The sequence below is a fragment of the Nymphaea colorata genome, chromosome 10 (genome assembly GCF_008831285.2).
Source record: "Nymphaea colorata isolate Beijing-Zhang1983 chromosome 10, ASM883128v2, whole genome shotgun sequence".
Classification (NCBI taxonomy): Eukaryota; Viridiplantae; Streptophyta; class Magnoliopsida; order Nymphaeales; family Nymphaeaceae; genus Nymphaea; species Nymphaea colorata.
In genome coordinates this window covers 21,984,133-22,006,186 of record NC_045147.1, presented here as the reverse complement: position 1 = coordinate 22,006,186, position 22,054 = coordinate 21,984,133, and the positions used below count along the sequence as shown (strand labels likewise).

General features: G+C 39.2%; 3 protein-coding genes across 6 annotated transcripts; 1 reads left to right on the top strand and 2 right to left on the bottom strand.

Moving 5' to 3' along the window:
* Nucleotides 1–482: 482 nt before the first annotated feature.
* LOC116263355 (bifunctional 3-dehydroquinate dehydratase/shikimate dehydrogenase, chloroplastic-like) lies at nt 483–5,325 on the bottom strand. 2 transcript variants are annotated; one of them, XM_031643062.2, is made up of 10 exons: nt 4,716–5,325; nt 3,868–3,973; nt 3,087–3,305; nt 2,490–2,848; nt 2,239–2,302; nt 2,005–2,113; nt 1,700–1,843; nt 1,269–1,417; nt 877–1,039; nt 483–777 (listed from the first exon to the last, which is right to left on the bottom strand). In XM_031643062.2, the coding sequence occupies exons 1-10, from the start codon at nt 4,913–4,915 to the stop codon at nt 734–736; spliced, it is 1,557 nt and encodes a 518-aa protein (XP_031498922.1). In that variant the 5' UTR covers nt 4,916–5,325; the 3' UTR covers nt 483–733. The 2 variants fall into 2 exon arrangements, with proteins under 2 accessions (XP_031498922.1, XP_031498923.1); XM_031643063.2 differs by having other exon boundaries at nt 2,490–2,836.
* Nucleotides 5,326–7,619: 2,294 nt separating this feature from the next.
* Nucleotides 7,620–12,267, bottom strand: LOC116261706 (bifunctional 3-dehydroquinate dehydratase/shikimate dehydrogenase, chloroplastic-like). The gene is made up of 10 exons (XM_031640513.2): nt 11,971–12,267; nt 11,139–11,244; nt 10,555–10,773; nt 9,828–10,174; nt 9,432–9,495; nt 9,182–9,284; nt 8,946–9,092; nt 8,419–8,567; nt 8,023–8,188; nt 7,620–7,888 (listed from the first exon to the last, which is right to left on the bottom strand). The coding sequence occupies exons 1-10, from the start codon at nt 12,156–12,158 to the stop codon at nt 7,845–7,847; spliced, it is 1,533 nt and encodes a 510-aa protein (XP_031496373.1). The 5' UTR covers nt 12,159–12,267; the 3' UTR covers nt 7,620–7,844.
* Nucleotides 12,268–16,773: 4,506 nt separating this feature from the next.
* LOC116261972 (mediator of RNA polymerase II transcription subunit 19a-like) lies at nt 16,774–21,297 on the top strand. Of its 3 annotated transcripts, none has more exons than XM_031640943.2 (7): nt 16,774–17,087; nt 18,786–18,849; nt 19,464–19,753; nt 19,869–20,078; nt 20,152–20,211; nt 20,742–20,862; nt 20,959–21,297. In XM_031640943.2, exons 2-6 carry the CDS (start codon nt 18,819–18,821, stop codon nt 20,760–20,762), a joined length of 612 nt encoding a protein of 203 aa, XP_031496803.1. In that variant the 5' UTR covers nt 16,774–17,087; nt 18,786–18,818; the 3' UTR covers nt 20,763–20,862; nt 20,959–21,297. The 3 variants fall into 3 exon arrangements, with proteins under 3 accessions (XP_031496803.1, XP_031496802.1, XP_031496801.1); XM_031640942.2 differs by having other exon boundaries at nt 18,783–18,849; nt 20,742–20,850; nt 20,959–21,294; XM_031640941.2 differs by having other exon boundaries at nt 20,742–20,850; nt 20,959–21,293.
* Nucleotides 21,298–22,054: the final 757 nt, after the last annotated feature.

Sequence of the window (22,054 nt, the reverse complement as noted above, 5' to 3'; positions counted from 1 at the left end):
TGAAACCAAATATTGAATGTTGCCTGGATGGTTGCGGGCTCGGCGTTGTAAAAATCAGAAATCGAATCAAATTCGCGGGGCTGCCAATCGAGTCAGAAAATTGCTGAAGATTTAGCAGGCTCAAGCGACAAATGGTGTTATAAAAAGTTCTCAAAAACTTTTAAGATACTGCACATATAATAAAAGATACGTTAGCTAGACACGACGGCATGTTCTGTCGAAACTCGACTCGAACGTATATGCGAGCTTATTGCAGACTTGAAATTTTCAAATGGAAAGAGGCCAAGTGTTAAATACCAGATAGATAGATACACACAGGCCCAATGACATTTTAACTTTTAAGAACATAGTAGTAATTACTTGGCAAGTTTAAATGAGCTTGACTTGAGCCAAGCCTCATTTGACAAACCAGACAACCCCAGAGCTGAATCCCTGAATTTCTTAATGGATTGCTTGTAGACAGAGAGACGGAGAGAGAGATAGACAGATTCATGACCACTAATCTCATTGCATCAACACTGCCATTAAAGGCAAATACAATACACAGTTTCTAGTCCATCCTCCAAAAGAAGAGACAATTCATACAACAAGCAAATAACTCGGCATTCCAGGAGCAGAGCCAGGATGATTGCAAAATTAATCGTAACAATAAAAGAAATTTTTTTACCACCTACAGTACAGTTGAACAGACAATACTACTTCCGTTATCCCAAAATGGATTTCGTGGTTTCTCCTACATCTTGCTCAGAACAGCATCACGCATTACATCCTCAGGAGCTGCATTCACCAATGAAGAAAGGTCAACATGGTAAAGCTTAGAACAGAAGCCAGAAAATAATAAGGAACAAAGGTTGAACTTGTAAGAGATCAACCTACCAGGCAAACCAGTGAAGTGTTCAAACTGTCCCTTTGCCTGTCTGAGAAACATCTCCACACCGCTAACTGGGATGGCTCCTGACTCCTCTGCTTCCCGCAAAAGTCTTGTATTTTTAGGTGTATAGACCGCGTCAAAAACAAGAGCGTATGACTTCAGAGCGTGCTGCAATGCATCCAAACATATTGGCTTGTCATTTCATGTAGCCATTGAAAGAAGGAGAGCAACATTAAAAGTTATAAATAAATCAGTATCATAAGCATTATAATTCGTGAAAGCACCCATGTGCACATGAGCAGTTGTGCAATTCTCCAAAACCTAACTGGATAGAGGAGATGATAATATCTGCAAAGGATAATAAAAGCACGTAGAGAATAGATTAAGCAGACAAAACCTTTGGCACGGGTGTCTCCTCTATTTTTGGCTGCATACCAATAGAAGTGGTATTTGCGAGTATCATGCCTTCTTCTGGATGGAAATTTTCTAGTTCAGCCAATGTAATAGCTTCAGCACCGACTAAATTGGCAAGTTCTCTGGCTCGTTCTGGCAGAAAGGAAAAAAATAAAGGTGTTCAGTTTGTGCTCCAACTAAAGGATAGTAGGAAAGAGACTAACACTTAAGCTTCAAGTAATCACGAAGCACCATAGTTTGAGTCAGTCAACTAATCAGAAAGAACCATAGTTTTAGTTAAAGAACGAATGTCCTTGAGAATTTGCCTTCCAGATGATGGGAGCCTAGCAACTAAATTTCATTTCATGCTTGCTATTTAACAGGTGAATCAAAAGTGATATGACAGAGTCTTGCAAAGGGTAAAAAAATATTTACCGAAAGTGCGGTTGGCTATGACAACTTTTGCGCCTTTTTCTTTTGCACCATAAGCAAGTGCTTTACCGGCTCCTCCAGCTCCAATGACAACAAATAGTTTGCCGTCAAGGGGTGAATTGGCTTCATTAACATTGGCAATTGAACCTGTGTTCCAGGATTGATGTCAGACATCAAAGCGAAAATGACCGTGCATTTTGCCTTTTTCTTTCATATAAGAGAAAGTTGCAGGATAATCGTTCAAGTCAAAGATCCCTTAGTTATCGTAGATACAACCTAAACAAATATATATATACATAAATATATACCTCTAAGTCCATCTTCAATGGCAGATATTGCACCGTGATAGTCAGTATTGTATCCAACCAGCTTCCCATCACTTCCCCGCCTTACAATTGTATTTACAGCTCCAATACTCTAGAAAGAATTTCAGGAAACTAAATATCAGCAACCATGCAGCTATCCCACTCAAAGAATGACAATATACGGTTGCAAATCAGAAAATATATAGCAAACTGTAGAAGGCATCATCAATTAGGTACCTTTGCTATTGGATCTACTTCATCACAGCATACAACTGCAGCCTCCTTATGAGGAATAGTACAACTACATGGAAATAAGGAAAAACAGATTATGACTGAAAATTCAAAAATATCAGGGGTGATTCCACGTTGGCCATGCAATTGCTGTTATGTTCGTACTTTGCTTTCTCTAAGCATGAACCATATACTTTTTCTTCAGAAACGTAGAAACATAAAACGATTCAATACAGATCCTTGGAGAAGAAATGAACCTGAAACCCGGGAAGTCTGGTGATGCATATGTATTAAGGAAACGTGCAAGGTCATCCACCAACAGATGTACATAGACTCCATTGAAACCAACACGCTTGAATGTTGTGTTGTATAAAATAGGACCCTTGCTATGTCCTACTGGCTTTCCAATAATGCCAAATACTTTGGTATCAGGTCCAATCTGCCTTATATTGTATAAATCTAGCAAAGTCTTCAGTGTAGGTTGACCAGGAGCAGATTCTTTACCAGCTTCAAGAGTACCAAAAGTAAGGTACCCACCATACTTGGGGCACAGAACTCGAGATATAATTCCTCGGTCTCCCATAACCAATCCAATAATTGGGACCTGAAGAATATTCTGTGTGATGTTATTAGTGAGAATCTGGAAGCATTTTGTATAATACGAAAATTGAATGAAAAAAGAGGATAATCACAATAGTGTTAAGGATATGCCTCAATTTGATTGAACGTAAAGGCAAAATGGTGGGTATTGAATAGGGGAAGAACGATTGACCATCACTTTGAAGGACATTACAAGATTTTATAAATTTATTCTGTATTTTATCAAGTGACCCTGAAACTGTCCAAGCACTGACCTGACAATGCACCATTACTTGAAACATACGTGCTACATCTGTAATATCAGTGGCTGTTGTGGCAATTTTCACTATATCAGCTCCAGTTGCTTGAATTCTTGCAACTAGGTCACTTAGTTCATCACTGGAGGGAGTGATTTGATAGTTATGTGATGAAACAATGACCTTGCACTTCTCAGGCTTCTTTGCAGATATGGAACTTATGAAGTCAGTAGCAACCTGCAAAAGTACACAACATGTACATTTTAACCTAGATTTGTGAAGCAGAAAAAAATTTTTAAGGGCAAGCAAATATGATCAGTTTTGTACAACATAGTATGCATTCAAGGATTGATAATGATTTTGTTTGAGAAAATTGATGTTCAACTGTGAACTGGCTTGCTTTTTAAGAAGCTCCGAAAACAACTTCAAGGACTTGTTTTATGCATCAAATAAATTGTATATAGTTCAACCTCATTAAAAAATATATGATGAAGATCTTCAAAAGCTTAAGCTTGGCTTGGAGCTTTTCAAGCATTTTTTCTAAACACAGGTCAGTTTATGTATCAAGTGACAGAAGCTCAAGCAGGCCTTCGAATATCTGAGTGTTGTTTCACCAAAAAATAACAACGTCTGAGTTCCTTGAAATTTTCCTGTCCTGCTAAATGTTCTAATAATTATAAGATGATAAAAAAGCTTCAAACACAGTTCGCGTACAAGCTGGCTGACACAACCGTACATATCCCACCTAGTGTGCTATAAGTATGACGAAAGTACATGTTTGCAGCCACAGAGATAATACCTGGAGCTCAACATCCACATAGTCAGCACCTAATTCCATAGCTAAACGAAGCACATTCAATCTTTCGTGCTCATCACCTTCATATTGACCACCCTCCCACTTTGGTCTGGAATCAACACACATTACGAAAAAAATCAGGATTCTCAGAAAGAAAGAAAGAGCACCTAAGGAACAAAAACAAAAGCAACCAGCTATTAACGTACATAAGAGATGACTTTGAAGTTTGAAGACATGGTCTTAAAGATGTATACGCATTCACAAAAATAACATTTTGTGGAATCACCTAACAGTTTCAAGTTTGTAAAATCTTTCTCTTTAGATAGGCAAGGCAGGATTAGGTAGATTCTGTTCAGTTGCCAACGAAGATGCAGATCAGGTATTGAACTTTCGACAATTTAAAGGTTTTAAACCTAACCCTGTAGCCAGGTGAGCTGAACTCTCGTTGGCCAAGATCATAGATACTCTTGAAACTGAAATTATAGTTTCATGCTGTACAAGGGCTTAAGAGTTTTGTTTAGTTATCTGGGCGAGATGGCCTTTTTCTCTCGAAAGAGTTCAGTTAAGAATTCAACAGGGTCAAATAAACAGTCATAAGCCGCAAAAATAAGCCAGAGGATCGTTCAACAGAGGATCTCAAAGTGCAACAATACTCTTGTTATCTACTCCCTTGCGCTAACAGACCCACTTGTTTGTTCATAAGACCAGAAATCTGAACAATGAGATAGAAACTAGAAGCAGTGAACTGATAAGAAGACTAAAGATCTTAATAACACCAATATCCAGAAAAACATGATCAACCAGACCACCACAAAAAGACAAAATGAATCAAAAGGACCAAATGCACAGACCTATACGTCACAAGGGCGGGCAGTTTCCCGTGTTTGAGCAAGGTCTCGAGATCTTGGTGGGGTTGAAAGCCCTGAATGTGGTCCAATCTGATCTCCACAAGATCTGCTCCGGCGTCCTTAGCTTGATCCATCTGGCTCAGCATCTGTTCCACGGACGACGCCACCAACGGGACGCACAGAAGGGTGGTGTTGCGCGCCATGATTGAATCACAAAGTCTCGCTGTGGCAATTCGAAATGAACCAGAGGATCAAATTTTCATGAGAATTTGATACGAATGCGGCTATATAAAGAGCACCCAAGTTTCAGAAATGGCGGCTTCCCGTTGGTGTGGAAGATTTTTGACGGAAGAGTCGCGTCAGCTAGACAGTGGTTGTCTGAGCAAGAACGCAACCTTTGTGGGACTGAACAACGAAGAATTGCGGACTCGGACGCGTCATATGAGATGGGAAAACGAGAAGCGAGGAGCCTGAACCTCTGGGGGTTGGTGGCCGTCAGAGACCCAAGCAGGAGCTCGGTCTTACCCCCGTGGAAACGCCGTGGATAGAAGTTCTCCGCTCACCGTCGCTGAAATCGACACAGAATCGCCTTGAACCAGTGCAATCGATTCGAACCAACGACTGAACGATCTGATCCGTCTGTTGGAAACCGGTCGATCCTATATCATATAGTTATACATCTGAATACCACGTTAGAAATTGTCACATAACTCATCATAAGATCAGAATTTTTCAACATACTCAAAATTTTATATCATAAAATTATGTTTTCTTTACAAATTAAGCCGAGTATGAGATCCAACAAAGAACTGTCATGACTACATTTCCATCTCATGATAATCAAATCTAGATCCAATATTGAAAAGTTCAGTAAATTCTGTACACAACCTAAGTTTGAAGTCTAAAATTTGTGCTTGACAAAAAGGGAGATGCAACACGAGTACTTCTCAAAATGCTACTCATCCTGCAACTATTCTCGTTCAAACACATTTAATTTCAGAGTTCTAATAGAATCCAGTTCATTAGTATTTGTATGATAACAGACTTGGTTAAAGATCAGTCCGATTCACATCAGGACATGTGAAATAAAAGGGCAGGGGCGATTTTCATGTTTTTTTCTAACACCTTTCTGAAAAACCGGGTTGTTTGCACCTGAACTCGTGCGGCTCTTGTTGTGGATCGGCCTGGAAGGAGAACCGGTTTCATCAAACAGGACTTAGGACTTGCTTTCTGTGCCGTCGAGCTCGAGCCGTGTGCATGTTCTTCACGTGGTCCGTCTCGGTGCGCCGGTGTGACCCAAATCCCCCTTCCAACCGCTGGAAGTTGACCGATTCTCTTCTTCTTTAACGGTTCACATTATTAAACCCATCATAGAATTTAATTGTCATTTTAAGATGACACCAAGCTCATTTTATTTTCATGAATTTGAGGCATTTTTTTGGACAATTATTAGGAAAATGCATCATTGTGAGAGGATTAAATAGGTTATCCTGCTAATGCAAAACCCAAATCACTTACAATGATGCTTTCATTTAGTTATTTTTGCACATTGTAATCCTTAAGAACAGTTGCATTATTTATTTTCTTATGTAGAATAATGGGTATAATTTATGTGTTCAAAGAAGATATCAATGGACGTATAATAAAGAATCTTCTGATGTACAAATCGGATACAACCTAAGAGTATTTATAACCTTGATTTGTTCATCCTTGTAAAATTCAGCATACAAGAAACATGTATTGTGTCCATTGTCAAGTTTTTAGATATGTAACCCAAATTTTGTTTAGTTAGATTTCCAAGCAGCACCCACAAAATGAAGCGTCGTTAAATTCATATTATATAGATGCCATGCCATGTAAAGTAAGTAAGGAAACAGACCAAGTCTTGCTTCAATAGCAACTCTCGATGCAATAAAAAGAGCATGAATTTTATATACGATAGATTTGCACTTGTTAATCAATAAATAAAAAAAAGACAAAATAAAATGTAGAGTTTGTTTGAATTAAATCTGCAAAACCAAGGGAATTATGGTACAAATTTACCATTAAAATACGACATCAAATCCCAACATGGGCCAACACGTTTTCTTTTGAGAGTTGAATTTCTTAAAACTTTTGAAAAGTACTGATCCCTTATAAAATCCTCTAGATGATCAAGGAAGCGAAGTCTTTTGTTCACACCGAAAGGCCAAGAAGAATAAAAGGAGAATATTCAAGGGATATATTTAAAGCCTTCTCAAATAATATGATAACTTACATGAAATTGCTCAACATTGCATGAAATAAGCATTCAACCACCAGGTTTTTCTTCATCCGCTCACATGCCTGCCTGATGCACAAAGTTGGCAATTTCGGCCTTTGGGCTGCTGTGGATGCCATTGGAAATTATCACGCACCAAAATGTCAACGAACATTAATTGGGATGGTCGGCAAGAGCATCCACTAGCAGCCGGCCTTTTTAGCTCGGACCCATCTTGGCCCGGCTTTCTTAGCAGCCGGACGCATCCAGGAGGTTGACTTGTTCTAAATAACCTGCTCAATCATGAGGGCCTGAGACTTGAACTACCAAGGAAGTTTAAATTTGAACCCGTTTTGATCCAATCAGTTTGCTTTGAATGAATACCAAACTAGAGTTTGTCCTCGATTGCAGTTTTAAGTTTCATGATTTCCCAATCTAAAAGCTTAATAAATTGTCACTGTTTCCCAGAATTTGGTGTAGTTTCTGGCAGATGCAGGATCAAGATTCAGGGTTGAGGTGCTCATTGGTTTGAGTTGGAGATGAAGAAGTAAGACAAGAATAAGCCCCATGCCAATGACTATATTGAAATCTCCACCTTGGAGTGGAGGCCTTTCTTGGTTATAGTATCCAGAGATTACTGAGTGTCATTTGCAAGATTTAGAGGAGAGTGCAACAATAACTGGAGATCTAATTCAATTCTCGAAACATGATTGACAATGCCTTCGACAAGCTCGACACATTTACTAGAAACAAAAAGTCCTCGCAAAAATTCAGATCACTAGAGCAAGGAACCAACCCCACATACAGAAGTCTTATTAAAGGAAAATACACGATGCAGAGCTCTGTGTATATTAATGGGTAGGACCCAGGAGAACGGGCTGCCAACGTTTCTTCTATTTCTTGCTCAGGACGGCTTCACGCATCACTTCAACAGGAGCTGCATCAACCAATAGCAGAATCATTCACTAAAGTTCACATAAACTAGAGCATAGAGTTGCAACTGAATGCCCTATAGTGCCCGCAATGGCGAGCAATGAAACTGAACAAAGAAGAGGACATCTGTGAGGTTACCTGGGGCACCATCAGTGTAGAGCTCATACTGTCCCTTTGCCTGTCTCAGGAACATCTCAACACCACTAACAGCAATACATCCTGAGTCCTTTGCATCAACCAAGAGTTTGGTGTCGATGGGAGTATAAATTGCATCAAACACCAGTGTGAAGCGCTTCATGCAATGCTGCAGCAAGAACATATATAGCCATGTAAGTAGTGTTTTGCATGGCTAGAAACATGTACATGAATGGCAAAGAAACCCATTAAGATACAAGGAGTGTACACACTCTGTGGTTAACATGAACAACTGTTCATATAATTGTCAAGAAAACTAGTCAGGAGTTGGAAATTATAGCCAACATATCACATACAAATGAACAAGGAAGCTGGGGTGTATAAGAAAAGCAGACAAACCTTGGGCATCAGTGACACGCCTGTCTTTGGTGTCATGCCAACAGGAGTAGTGTTGGCAAGGATCATGCCGTCTTCTGGATGGAAGTTTTCCAGTTCAGACAGAGGAATTACCTGACCACCAACTGCTTCTGCAAGTTGTTTCGCTCGCTCTTGCAGTAAGAAGCAACAATGTTTACAATTCAGATTAACAAATAGGCAGATCAAATTCCCTAATAAAACCATGACCAAAACTAATTTAATATTGTAATATGCTAATGGTAAATGATGCATGATCAAGAACCAGTTGGATTCTAGTGCAAACAATTTTGAGCCCAAGGCCTTCTTTTGCCAAGGTGGCAATGAAAGATCTTGGTCATAGGCATATCGAATTTGGCAAAAATTGAAGTAATAAATATAACTTGACATAAACCGGAAGGAAAAAAATCTAGTGTATAGGTGCACCTATGAACTTATTTTTGTCTAAACTTAGGTTGATGGTGACCCTGCTCAGAGCTCTTAAATAGAAAAACTTGGTTCAGCATCAATACCATAGGTGCGGTTGGCAACCACAATTCTGGCTCCCTTCTGTTTGGCACCATAAGCAAGTGATTTTCCTGCTCCTCCAGCTCCCATAACAAGAAATAGTTTCCCAGCAAGGGGTGAGCCGCCAGGCACATTGCCTTGAATGTTCGCAGCTGCAATAAAGTCATAGCATAGAAATGATTTATTTGGAAATGAAGGTGATACTTTCTAGTTACATGTTAGAAGGTACAAAAATTCAAACCTCTCAATGCATCTTCAATGGCAGAGATAGCACCAATGTAGTCAGTGTTGTACCCATACAGCTTTCCATTGCGTCTAATAATTGCATTTACAGCTCCGATAGACTAGATTGAAATTATGGAAATATTCACACTATTAGAGTTGCTATTGGAACTTCAAACTATTGATATGCATTAAATAATTGGTCATTTCTTGCAGTAGTACAATATTACTACTCCGATGACCTCAGAAAGGAGAATGTCCTCATTTACCTTGGCAACAGGGTCAACTTCATCACAGCATTCACACATAATCTCCTTATGAGGGATTGTGCAACTGCATTTTAAACCAATCACTGTGAGTATGAAACCATTATACTGTAAAATGATACAAGTGGGGCAGGAAGAAGGGGTGGGCCCTTAAGCTATGGTTTTCCTGGACGATGTCTACAAAAATATAATACCAAAGTGTATAGAAGGTCAACTTTAGTGTATACAACACGACAATTTTTAAAATTGGCCTAGCAGCAGAAAGATTCAAATGATATAATTTTTGTAAAATGAAAACTATGGAATTTAAAGCTTTTTTTCTGTGGCATACTTGAGACTAATTAAACCAGGAAGCAATTGCCAACTAATAAGAACATTGCTATCAGAGAAGAAGTGGACCTGAATCCAGCAAAGTCTGGTGTTGAGTAAACATCAACAAAATGGGGGAGGTCATCCACCAAGTAATGCACATAAACTGCATCAAGCCCAACAGAACTGAATGCCTTGTTATACAGAACTGGCCCTTTACTGTGGTAGACAGGCTTTCCTATGATCCCAAATATCTGGGTTTCCCTCCCAACCTGTCTAAAGTTGTACACGTTCAGCATATCTTTTAGGGTTGGCTGCCCATCTGCAGATTCTTTTCCAGCTGCAAGAGCAGCATAAGTGAGGTATCCACCGAATTTCGAGGGAAGCACCCTGGAGATCACACCCCTGTCCCCTGTAGCCAGCCCAATGATTGGAACCTGGAAAATGCACACCATGTTACTTTTAACTTGAAAATCAATTCTATATACCATGTAGGAAGTAAAAAAAGGGACACTGAGATATTGATTTGTAGAGAAATGTTAGTAAGAGCCTATTATGGAGTTTTCCATTTACAATGCTCATGCAGGATAGTGGTACACGCTTATGCCAAAAAAGAAAATGCTGCCCAATTATCTTCCACTTACAGTTTTACTTTTAAGTCAGAACTAGTACAAATAACATAAACGTAGTCCTTTAACTAATATTTAACATGGAACATGTAGAAAGCAAACAAGAGTACAATTTATGAATTTCCAGAGATCTTCGTGACATGGTAATTCACATTAAAAGAATTAAGCATACAAGAGTTAGAACGTACCTGACAGTGGGCCAGCACTCGGAACAGACGCGACACATCTGTAATATCTTTCGCAGCAGTTACAACCTTCACTATGTCTGCTCCAGTGGCTTGGACCTTTGCAGCTATGTCGGTCAGTTCCTCAACAGGGGGAGTGTGTTCAAAGTTATGTGACGATACGATGACCTTCTGCTTCTCAGACTTCTTTCCAGATATGGATTTTATGAAGTCCTCCGCTACCTGCCAAAAGAATCAGCCGTAATCAAATCAAACCAAGTTTATCATGTAATGTTTCCTACTCTAATCTGCAGTCCTTCAATATTACATTCCTTTCTTCTAAAAAGCTACAGACAAAATAATATGTAAAGATTTTGATCAGGGTAAGAAAATGGATTCATCATGCGAAATGAAGGTTGGGTGGTTGGAGGCGCTAAATTTTGAAAAGCAAGGAAACTTACGAATAAGATGATTAGTTAGTTTGATAAGAACAGAGCATTCATGTGAAGCATAAAGGAAAAGAGAAAAAGTTGCAACTAAAGTTAAGCATTTTTACGCTCTAGTTGAAAATTTTGCCCTAATTCAGAATGTAAGAATGTAGCAGTAACCTTAAACTCCACATCCACATAGTCAGCTCCTAGTTCGATAGCCGCACGGAGCGCATCCAATCTTGTCTGGTCATCGACTTCGGCATAACCACCATCCCATTTAGGCCTGCAAAAAGAAAAAATGAGAGCGGACATCAGTATACTCAAATGGGAAACTATGCAGTATCGCTCTGCAAATAATCTGCTCATATATTAGATTGCTAGAACCCCTTTGACTAAGCAATGGACTACATATTGACGACGTTCTTGGAGAAGGCAGTCATCGTTGAAGCAAAAAGCAAAGCTCATTTCAACGTAAATAAAGAAGAAGACAATGTTGAAAAAACTTTCTGAATCAGTGACTGGTCTGTTGACAATCATAAGGCTTCCAAGAAAACTTTTGGGGCTGGTGACCGAATTCTTTTAAAGGATCGGTTGTTTTCCATAACTGGGTGTGCCATTTGTGCAGGAAACGACATCAAATTCGCCAGTTGATGAGTCGACAATCTCCTTGTAGAAGCCTTCTTTACGTATGTTTTTTTCACAAGAAAACATCCGAAGAAGTACATACAAAACACAAGACATGAATCATATATATATATATATACAAAATCCTACAGACTTGGTTTATATCTTGGATGTAAAGAAGAAACAATGGTCATATGTGAACATTGTGCATTATGTCATCTGGCATATTCCTTCAAATGTATTGCAGAAAGAAAACACCTTCAAAATATTGCAAAGCTTTGCGACGCTGAGTTATGCACTCAAACGTAAAAAAGTTCTGACAAAAGGAAACTAGCAGAATAAAAGCGAAGTCAGTCATGGTCGGAGTGCACCCAGCATGGTCTACCTGTATGTAACAATTGCAGGCAGCTTCTTATCTCTCAAAAGGACCCCCAAGTCTTGGCGAGGCTGAAAGCTCTTGAGGTAGTCCACCCTGAACTCCACAAGGTCTGCACCACCCTCCTTGGCCTTGTCCCTGTCCTGAAGCATTTGATCCACAGATGCACCAACAAGAGGAACACACAGTAGAGCCATTCTTTCTTCTTCTCAGTCACACCAACGAAGAGAGAAGCTGTACCGAGGCAGCTAGCGACCACACTATCTGAGTTGAAGGGAACTATTATTCTGCATTAGAATGAACTGCACCCATATATATATATATATATACATATTCAAGGTCCCAACAATATTTCTGCTTTTCAAATTTTGCCTCTGAATCTAAAATTTGGAGTGAGAAAATTTGTTGGCGATTTGGTGAAGACCGCGGGATCGCGGGGACGTAAGCAGAAAGATTATGGGGAGTTCTCATGTGATTGTTGTAATGAAAAATACAGCAAAAGAACGAATGCCGACGACAAATTAGATGTCTAGCTGTGATAATATTCATGATCTAACAAATTGGTTGAGGGAGTTTTGAAGGGTGTGCTACTGATCGGTCGCTGAGGAGTTCTCCGATACTAGGGAGGAAAGGTAGCTGACAAGGAAGGGTTGAGAACTGTTTGGTGGCGAGGAAGGGGAGGTAGCAAGCTCAGCTAAGCGGCGTTTGGACCCACTTGGAAGGGGAGGTCGCTCGGCTATAACTCCACCGGTTCCGTTTAGGAGATCCAATGGGTCCAGTTTTACCCGGATCCAACTCGTAGCAGCCCCAACAGGAAGGATCCGAGTTGGTGAAAAGGAAAGAATTTTTTGTCTAGTCAATGGTTCAGATTTGAATTGGAGGTGGGTCTGACCCGAATACTGGTTAAGGCAGTTTGGGTCACCTTTTAAATCCTATGCATTGTTTGATCCAGATCCAGATCTGGTATTACTACAACAGAATTGAATCTGAGTCGGACCCCCCCCCCCCCCCCCCCCCGATCCGTTCTCTCCCTCTCTCTCATGTTAATGTAATTTTGCCGATACACAGACAGGCTCTTTCACATGTCCGTGGCTTCCTTGCTCTCCTATTCGGAGGCATGACTCGGTTTCGCGTCTCGTGCACCGAACGGAGTGAGCTGTTTCACAGATAGATGCTATCCAGCAGCAAGACATTGATTGGGACTGGCGAACCGTTTCGTATCGGTGAGACGGCGAAATCGAATCGGTTAAGTGAGATCCTCGTTCTGGTCTTCACCAGACCGTTAGGAAGCCCACAACCACGGTCAAAGGGCCACGGCCAACTGACTCAGCCACTCCCCTTCACCAACCACGTCGGACTTGCAGATATGTCCGAGCCCTCTTTTCCTCCTACTCGGTCGGTCTTCTTGGCCTTGGCCTTGGTCAGGGTCGCAAGCAGTTCAGATCCCAATCAGCTAAACTCATTGGGAAGGAACGAGATACCCTGATTGGGATCAACGGTTGCTTCGGGATCATGGCAAACTTAGGTTTACTCGTTTCAATTTGAGAATAATGTCTGTGATTGTTTGTAGTTCGGAAAAGTAGCGTCCATGAAGCTTTTACCGGGCCACCAGTCCAACCAGCAATGCTACGCCCCTTGAAGCACGGATAAGCTTGCCGTTAAGTTGATTCAATCCAATCTAGTCATCGAAAAGGAGACATGACTCGATCAGTTGGGTATGGTATTTAAGGATGCAAATGGATCAGATATCGGATTCTCTACCAGTCTGGCCCTAATTTGATTTAGAAAATGTGTTTAAATCCAAGTTCAGCCAAAATCTAATACACAATTCCATGAGTCAAAATCTCAACTTTTTTTTTTTTGGTTATTTGATTGCTTCATCAATATTAGTATATTTTATTATGTGCAATTTTCATCACTATAGACAATTGGCAAGCATTTAGAGCAAATGTACGTTCCAAATAAAAACTCTATTTGCAATGTTTCTATTTAAGTAAGAATTTTTTAAAGTTTTTAAGAGAACGTAATAAATTCAAATTTAGCTCAAGAAATTGCCTCTTTCCCTAAGTTAGAACATACAGGCCTTCACCTAACTTCATTCATCATTCATTCCTCTTTAGACTAATTTACCGTAAGTTAGATGACCCTTTCCAGTCTGTGAGGACAGGACATGTGAAAAAATGATTAAAAAAGATAAACTCTTAGTGGTAAATGGATACCCATATATTTTTGTGCGAAATATTCCTATTTTGGGGCCCAATTTGCTTATAATATTAAAAATATTTTGTTTTTTTTTTTAACAATGATCATACTTTTCCAAGGCCAGGTTCTATGTTAGGTAGCTAACATGTGGAGTTCCTGTTCTATAGTTTTTATCAAATGTGTATTTTCATCTTTTTATAAACAAGAAATCAATTTTTTAAATTCCAGTTTAGTCCATATAAAAGGGGTCTTCTGGTTTATTGTTAAACATATTTGTGTCGTTTCTAGCTCTTCACACAGTTTTTTATAGTAGAACCTTAAGGTTGCGTTTGATAGCTTGGGATTTTAGATTCGAGACTTCATTAAAAGATGAGCCTTTTAAGATCGGTATTTTAAACAAACTAAGGATCTTTGTAACGTAGATCTTAAATCCATCTTACATGTTAAAGACCATGGATTTAAGGTCGAATAGAGAGCAAGGGGTGGTCCAATCTTAAATCCATGAATTTGAAATCCTAGAGATTTCAGAGATCACCGCGGATCTCATATCAGATCAGTGGTAACAAAGACACCCTAAGATATAACCTGCTATTCCTAAAAACTGTCCCACAAATGAAACTTGTGTGAGGATAGCAGTCACATTGCTTAAATCACATTCTGATTCTTTTAGTTGACAATTTCCTTTTCACGGGTTTTCTTTAAGCTTTTTTATCCGATAGTTTTTTTTTAGATTGAGAGATTGCAAAGTTGTAATTTATTTTTAAAAAAATATATATATGGACAAGAGATACACCCCAATAAAAGAAAATCGATTTCTTTTATTAAAGAGGAAAGTCTCATCAGTGCATCAGCCTTCAAGTAATTAACTTTACAACTCTTCAAACTTTAAGTCTATGGAGCTTTTATATTTTAGATATCACATGAACTACATTTTGCCAAAGACCTCACTACATCAAAAGGGAGTTAAAGTTATGGCTTGGAGGGTGGGCGCCAATTGGCTTTGGTAATGATATATGAGCAACTAGGTTAGGGGTGGCCATAGGGCTTGGCCCGGTAATGATACATGGGCAACTCAACTAGGGGTGGGCATCGGGTTGGGCTGGTCCGACCCAGTAAGACCCAGCCCGGGCCGGCCCGTCGGGCCCGAAGCTCTGGCCCGGCCCGGCCCGTTTGATAATAAAAAATATTTTAAATTATAAAATAATTATTTTTAATAATATAAAATGTATTGTTAATTATAAAATACACATTATTATGTTTAAAAAATAATAAAAATATTTTTTATAAATTATTTACGGGCCGGGCCGGGCCGACCCGGGCCGCACAACAGGGCTCGGGCCCGACCGGGCCGAGTACCGGTTACCCGGCGGCGGCCCGGGCCGATACCCAGGCTTAAACTCAGCTGAGCAGAGGCGGAGGCATAAATTTTTCATGAAGTGAGCCGAATTAAATTTTCTAAATTTTGATATGAATTGAAATATCATTTTTCAAAATTTTTATATAAAACAAGTAATTTTTTTTAAAATGTACATATAAATTAAAAAAGAAATTAAAGTGTGGCTAGGGCCCGTGCAAGGCCCCCTTAGTTCCACCCCTGTAGGTAAGTGCACATACTTCATTGGTTAAAACGATGTTCATCCCATACATGAGTTCAGCAGTCGGGAGTGACATTAGTGCGAGTTTTGATATTGGTTCTGTGAGCCCATAATAAAGCAATTGTGGATTTTCTCATGCCAAATGCGGCTAGTTGATTTTCATGATCCTTTCTAATATTCTGGCCAGAATATCACAAATCTGAGCTATAGTGAATTTTAGATCAAGAGAAAGTTGTAGAAAATGGATCAGAAATTCACATTTAGACACAACAAAAATCATGGATTTGGAACTTGAGATCAAATAGATGTAAAGCTGGACTCTGGAAATGATGAACTCATGTATATGAACCATACGAGCTAAGTTTGTGACCTAAGTTCATGGAGAGGCAACTTTAAGCACGTAACTAGCTAATAACATGTTCCGTCTTGTTTCCAATTCTTCTTGTTTTCTTATATCCGTCACTATCTTTTAAAATATGGCAAACAAGAAGTTGCAACGAGGTTTTAGTTGTGTTGATCCTTTGTGTTCTAAGACACATCTCGGATCTTTTCATGCACAATCTTGAAATTTCTACGTAAATTAATAGCAATCCGTTTGTTGTAGATCATGCATCAAAAAGTTTGTCTACGTAACATAATTGTAGGTACGACCGATTTTTTTTCTATAAGATGCTGAAAACAATCGGTGCTTGAGAGTATCATCCTCCTTGTTCATTTGGATTTCACACTGCCCCGCCAGTTTATTTTTTCAAATTTTTTGATGTGAAGTAATTTTACGTAAAAAGGATTTAAAATAAAACAAAATTCATTTGATCATTGAAAAACAATAAAAAAAAAATGAAGAACGTTGTGAGGGTGGGTTGTTTCTAACTATTTTTCTCTTTTTCCATCACCAAACACCAAAAACTTTTTCTAGTTCATATCAATCATGTAATCGGACTACCATTTTCTACAAGAAAAAAAATCGTTGATGGAACAATAAAGTTTTATTGCATAATCTAGGTACGGAAAATATAAGCCCTCCAAGAACAGCCTGCCATGGAAAGCACCTAAAAGATCAAGCCCTTCATTTCTTGCCGTCCGAACGACAAAGGCGAAGCCGGAGAAACTCGTCGCCTTCTCGTGGACACCTCTCCATTGGCGACTCGTCTTTGAACTCATCATCGATTGGAGTAATCCATGGTCCCCGTATCCTCAAAGGAGCATCGTTAAAGCAGATTGATCATTCTTTGATCTCTCTCTCTCTCTCTCTCTCTCTCTCTCTGTGACATCAACATTGTTCTCTGCTGAATCAGACGACCACCAATATTCCCCAAGAGAAGGCAGGAGGTATTTAGCCACCTTCCTTTTCCCACCATCTTCACTCTTCCGTCCTCCTTTCCGTTTATTTCTGCCGCCTTCTTTTCAAAATCAACATTTCCCCCCAATTTTTGTTTTGAACCATTTGATGGTATTGCTGAATATCTTCTCGTTCTAGATTTTTGATGGGCCTTTTCTTTTCTAACTACTGCATTGTTTTAAATGGCAGTCATTGCTTATATTGATCGTTTGCTTATTCCCCACAGTATCGTGCTTAGGGTTTGCTCTGATTCTTTTAAATGTTTGGGCTGATTGGTGTACGTGACTTTTGGTTTTTTTATGGTTCAGATTGTTTTATTTTAGCGGAATTTAGTTACAGAATATTTGGTGTACTTCGTACGATGCTGGGCTTGTTCTGCCGATTTTGGGTTTAAATTCTGTGGTGGTTTCGTCGTCTTTTTAGCAGTGCGTTTTTCAGTCCTTTTTTTTTTTTTTTTGCTTTTGTGTAAGTTCAGACTCGTCGAGGTTCTGGTAACACTGTTGTAATTTGTTGTTACGGATATTATTATTATGGTTTTTTGGCTGCTACTGGGTTATCGAGGGGCGCGGGGAATTGAACTTTTGGAGTGTGGGAGATCTTGATCTGGGACTGTTTTTTAGATTGTATTATTGCTTGGTTAATTAACCGTTGTGTATGTTTTGGTTTCTACTTCTACGGCATCTCCACATTTTTTTCTGGACGTACGTGTGTTCTCTTTATTGATCTTTTAGTTATACTGTCGGTAAAACTCGGATTAGCTGTTTCAGCTTTCAGATTTAGTTATTAGAATTGAACATTTCATTTCATTTACTAGTTATTGGGCGCCTCTCATGGTGCATAAAAAGTACTTTGAGGCCATCTTATTCAGTTTGTTGAATCCTTATGTAGTTCTTACGTTCTTTTGGTGGCAAAAACAACATTGTTTGATGTGAGGGAGTCATCACATTCACTTTGTTCAACTGCATTTCCCAGTAATGTTTTCTCTGTTAAGTGATATATCTCTGGTCTTAGTCTTCAGAGAACTTGATATCAAATGGCTTTTTCTTATATTTCCCCTTGCTCTTTTCTGTGTATCTATACCTGTCATGTCCTGGATGGAAGTAGGCAGTATTTGTAGGCCTTTTACACCTTTTAAGAGTGAGGAAACTTTACTATCCTTACACAGACTCAGGTGTTCCATTCCCCCTTTATTTCCCTAAGCATTGGTGATATGAGATACTTAATAGCATAGAAAAGCAGGCATCTCTTGTTGCCATGGAAATCTCCTCTAGAGGCAACAAATTTGAGAGGGTTCTTACTACTTTTTTCATACACTTGGTCCAAGTATTATGGAGATGTACTTTGTCTGCAGAAACTAAGTGGGGTGCCTTAGGTCGTGCTGTCCTGGATGGCTCGGGTGAGTAACAAGGCCATGACAGTTGAGTTGTCGTCCTTCAGATTGCACAATGCTGCATAGATAGTATCTGTTGCAAATTCTTGTGAATGGAAGGCATTCGTAGGATGTGAACTGTAATGATTTTTCTTGAGGTGCAACGGGGTTTATCCGTAATACTTGGGAAGGAATAGGGTCATACCTTTTGTGTTAGCATGCTGACAGCTAAAAATTAATGGACTCTCAACTTGATGAAACATTGTTTTTACCAAAAGTGTTCTATTGCCTACTGAATTGTGCTTTTGTTCCATAGCAGTATGGCCTTTCGTCTTTGTTGGATGTGCTAATCATGGATGCAGAAGGGATGAAGTTTGGAAGAGGTATATTAGATTACGCAAACTTTATGATATTATGTTAGTTGACATCTTTCAATGCTTTTTTTTTTTCCAGTCTCAACTGTCCTTGTTGGGAATATAACACCTGCAGGATTTTTTGAGGGAACTAATGCATGCTTTGTTTTCCTCACAAAAACGTTGGGATGTTTCACAAAATGTGAAAGAAAAGTAATTTTGATGCAGATTGAATTTATGCAATGATTCTTTATAAGGAGAAATTGCAAAACGTAACAATAATTTTTGGAAAATGTTGATATAAATAATGTGTCAATGATTATGCAAATAGCTGCGTTATCAGGATGTTAAAATTTATCTGTAAAATAGTGGTCTCAGGTGCAGTGTAATTATTAGCATTGGATGGTATTATAGTTTGCTACTGTACTCATGTATTTATTGATTCTACTGGCACGTTACATGAGTTTCTAAGATGAGCATTTGGCCATTGATTTTAACAGGGGGATTTGGTAGTTGACGAGATAAGTTAAAGACATAACTTATTTTATATTTACATCCTATTATCTGTGTCTCTTATTACTGTTACGAGTTTTTGTTAGATCCTGGATGTATATTTACTACAGAAACTTCGTTTGGATCTTTAGGACCTAGGGAGCTCACTGGTAATGTGGATCTTCTTTACTACTATAAGTTGGGGCCTCATCACAATTTCTTTTGCAAAAGAGCCCTTCCTTCATCAATTTCAGGAACACATTACCTCCATAATGTTGTGGGTGACACACAAATCAGGAAGGGTGAAGGGATGGAACTGGATCAACTGTTTCATACTGCGTCATATATGCAAAGTATGAATTCATCTATTAGACCATTTGACCTTGATGCCCTTAGACAGGCCTTCCAACTAAGAGAGACTGAACCAATTGAGTTGACTGCTGTAAGTTTCCGTTTTTCATGTTGACTGTGTTTTTTTTTTTCTTGCTTAGGAATTTGCAGGTGTTAATATGCTTTTCCGCTTGTGTTTTTCCTGTTTCTTTCCTGTTATGTTACAGGCAGACAAAGGAATTCCTACTTCAGATGCAAAATCAACTGCAGATTCAAAAGACAAGGAGAAGAAACATAAGAAACATAAAGACAAGGACAGGGAGCACAAGAAACATAAACATCATCACAAAGACCGGAGCAAAGACAGAGAGAAAAATAAGAAAGATGGAAGTGGAAATCATGAAGGTGGTGATCACTCTAAGAAGCATCATGAGAAGGTTTGGCAGCTGGTCTTTCCTTTCTTCTCCCGCCTCATTCTGTCTGAAAATGTTATATCTTGTTATGTTTCAGAAGAGAAGGCATGATGATAATGGAGATGCTACTGATTCTCACAAGCACAAGAAAAGAAAGGTAGACTGATGTTTACTTCAGCCGTGCACTCTACATGCACACGAGCAGGCACATGTACAAATATTTCACATTCATTGTTAGTGCATGTTCTATTTTACCATCAGCTCTTGAAGTCAAAATAGTATTTTTTAGGGAGACATTGGCCAAACTGAATTGACATAAATCATACTCAATGGTGGTCATGCCATGCAATTTGGGTTCCTAGATAATGTAACCTTGGTTTTCTAAATTTGGCACGTGAGGTAAGCACTTCTGATTCATAGGGAGGCATGTTAGTGCAAATAAAATTTTGGGGAAAATTGCATTCTAAAGCTGTGAAACTGTGGATAGTCCGTTCAATTATAAGGATCTACCTACGTCAAAGATTGCTATGATAGCCGTTTATTGGTTCCTGTGAGGAACTACTTTTAGTTTTGTGTTTAATATGTCTCGCACATGGTTAGCATATGAAATAGTATTGGTGATATTGTTTCCTTGCATGAGCCAAGTCAATTTTGTAGCCATGACATGTTTTAACTCTGAATTTGCAGCATAGAGAGGAGAAGAGCTAATTGTATTTTGCATCATGAGGGTCTTTTCATTTATATTTAGCAAGACTGAGGATTGAAAGAAGGATTGTCTTTGGTGAAAAATCTCACGGTTAGTCCTCTGGTATGCATATTATTTGTTACATTTTATATCCTTATAGTCAACTGATAATCTTAATCTTCAGAAAAATAATATTTTCTTCTTGTTTTTGGTGCAAAGGGTGTGTCGATGTCTCTGCTGATGTTTTGAACATCTGTGGGTTGGTCTTCTGTTAGGAGATTCTGAAGCTCATTTTCCTACTTTCATGGTAGTCAACTTCCAACCGCGGTATCTGCTATCCCAAGTTGATCAGAAAGTGAATGCAATTTACCCCAAGATTATTACCATGTAGTGAGATTATTACTATATAATAAGTGCAGTTAACACCAAGATAATTAGCATATTTCAGTTGGTCTCCTTCATCTGATTGGCTTTGCTTTTCTTTTTCTGGTGAGACTAAATTGCAACTGTCTGAGATCAAGGAAGTACGCATGAGAAAGTAAAGCGCATGACTATGGTTGTTAGGATGTGTTTTCACGTGTAAAACATAATAGCCTTATCCGGATGTTACTTGGAGCCCGTATTTGTGTTATTCATGGTTCATGGACAATGGGTTCTCGCGCCCTCTGGCATTAGGAAGTCCTGCTGTGCGCACACCGAGAGAGAGAGAATTGATGGATTCAAATGTTACTTTCAGTTCTAGTGTCTATGACCAAATTTTCTTCTCTCTAGAAAAATTGAATTCCGAAAGGGTTTTGCTGTAGATTGCGATAATTGATTGCTCATTTGGAAGCAATGGAAACGATTGATTCTGTCGTTTCGAAGGCATCTTTGATCTTTTCTATAAAACAATTATGAAGGAACCAGCGGCCGTTTAAGTTTTTTTTTTCCTTGAAAGATATTGGGTTCACTCACCGAGCAAGGTGCTTAAAGCCATTCACTTGCTTGCCAATAAAGGGGAGAGCAGCTTCACAAAGATAACCGGCTAAGAAGGACGTCTAGTGGGCTGGGTTTGTTCGGGTATGCTGAGTCCAACGCTGTTCTTCAAGGGGGTGCATGCCTCAACATGCATAGGATTGACAGACCAATGTTAGAGCTGCCCAAGGTGTTGCCCCTTCGCCGAGACATTGACCATGCCATGCTTGGATCTTGGCCTCCTGCTCAAGCCCCATACCGAATGGCCCTGCCCTTTTAGAGTTAGAAGAACTCAGAAAGCAGCTGAGTGAACTGCTAGAGACCGGCTTAGTCCAGCCATTGAAGGCTCCTTTTGAAGCCC

Bases quoted from the DNA above. Each gene is read 5' to 3' on its own strand.
- LOC116263355 (XM_031643062.2), bottom strand. From the start codon at position 4,915: ATGGCGCGCAACACCACCCTTCTGTGCGTCCCGTTGGTGGCGTCGTCC. The intron at 2,303-2,489 runs GTTCATTTCTTC...ATTTCCATGTAG, and splicing joins CCAGACTTCCCGGGTTTCAG to TTGTACTATTCCTCATAAGG. The intron at 2,114-2,238 runs GTACCTAATTGA...AATTCTTTCTAG, and splicing joins AAGTAGATCCAATAGCAAAG to AGTATTGGAGCTGTAAATAC.
- LOC116261706 (XM_031640513.2), bottom strand. From the start codon at position 12,158: ATGGCTCTACTGTGTGTTCCTCTTGTTGGTGCATCTGTGGATCAAATG. The intron at 9,496-9,827 runs GTCCACTTCTTC...TTTAAAATGCAG, and splicing joins CCAGACTTTGCTGGATTCAG to TTGCACAATCCCTCATAAGG. The intron at 9,093-9,181 runs GTTTGAATTTTT...ACTTTATTGCAG, and splicing joins CATTGAAGATGCATTGAGAG to CTGCGAACATTCAAGGCAAT.
- LOC116261972 (XM_031640943.2), top strand. From the start codon at position 18,819: ATGGATGCAGAAGGGATGAAGTTTGGAAGAG. The intron at 19,754-19,868 runs GTAAGTTTCCGT...GTTATGTTACAG, and splicing joins AACCAATTGAGTTGACTGCT to GCAGACAAAGGAATTCCTAC. The intron at 20,212-20,741 runs GTAGACTGATGT...CTGAATTTGCAG, and splicing joins ACAAGCACAAGAAAAGAAAG to CATAGAGAGGAGAAGAGCTA.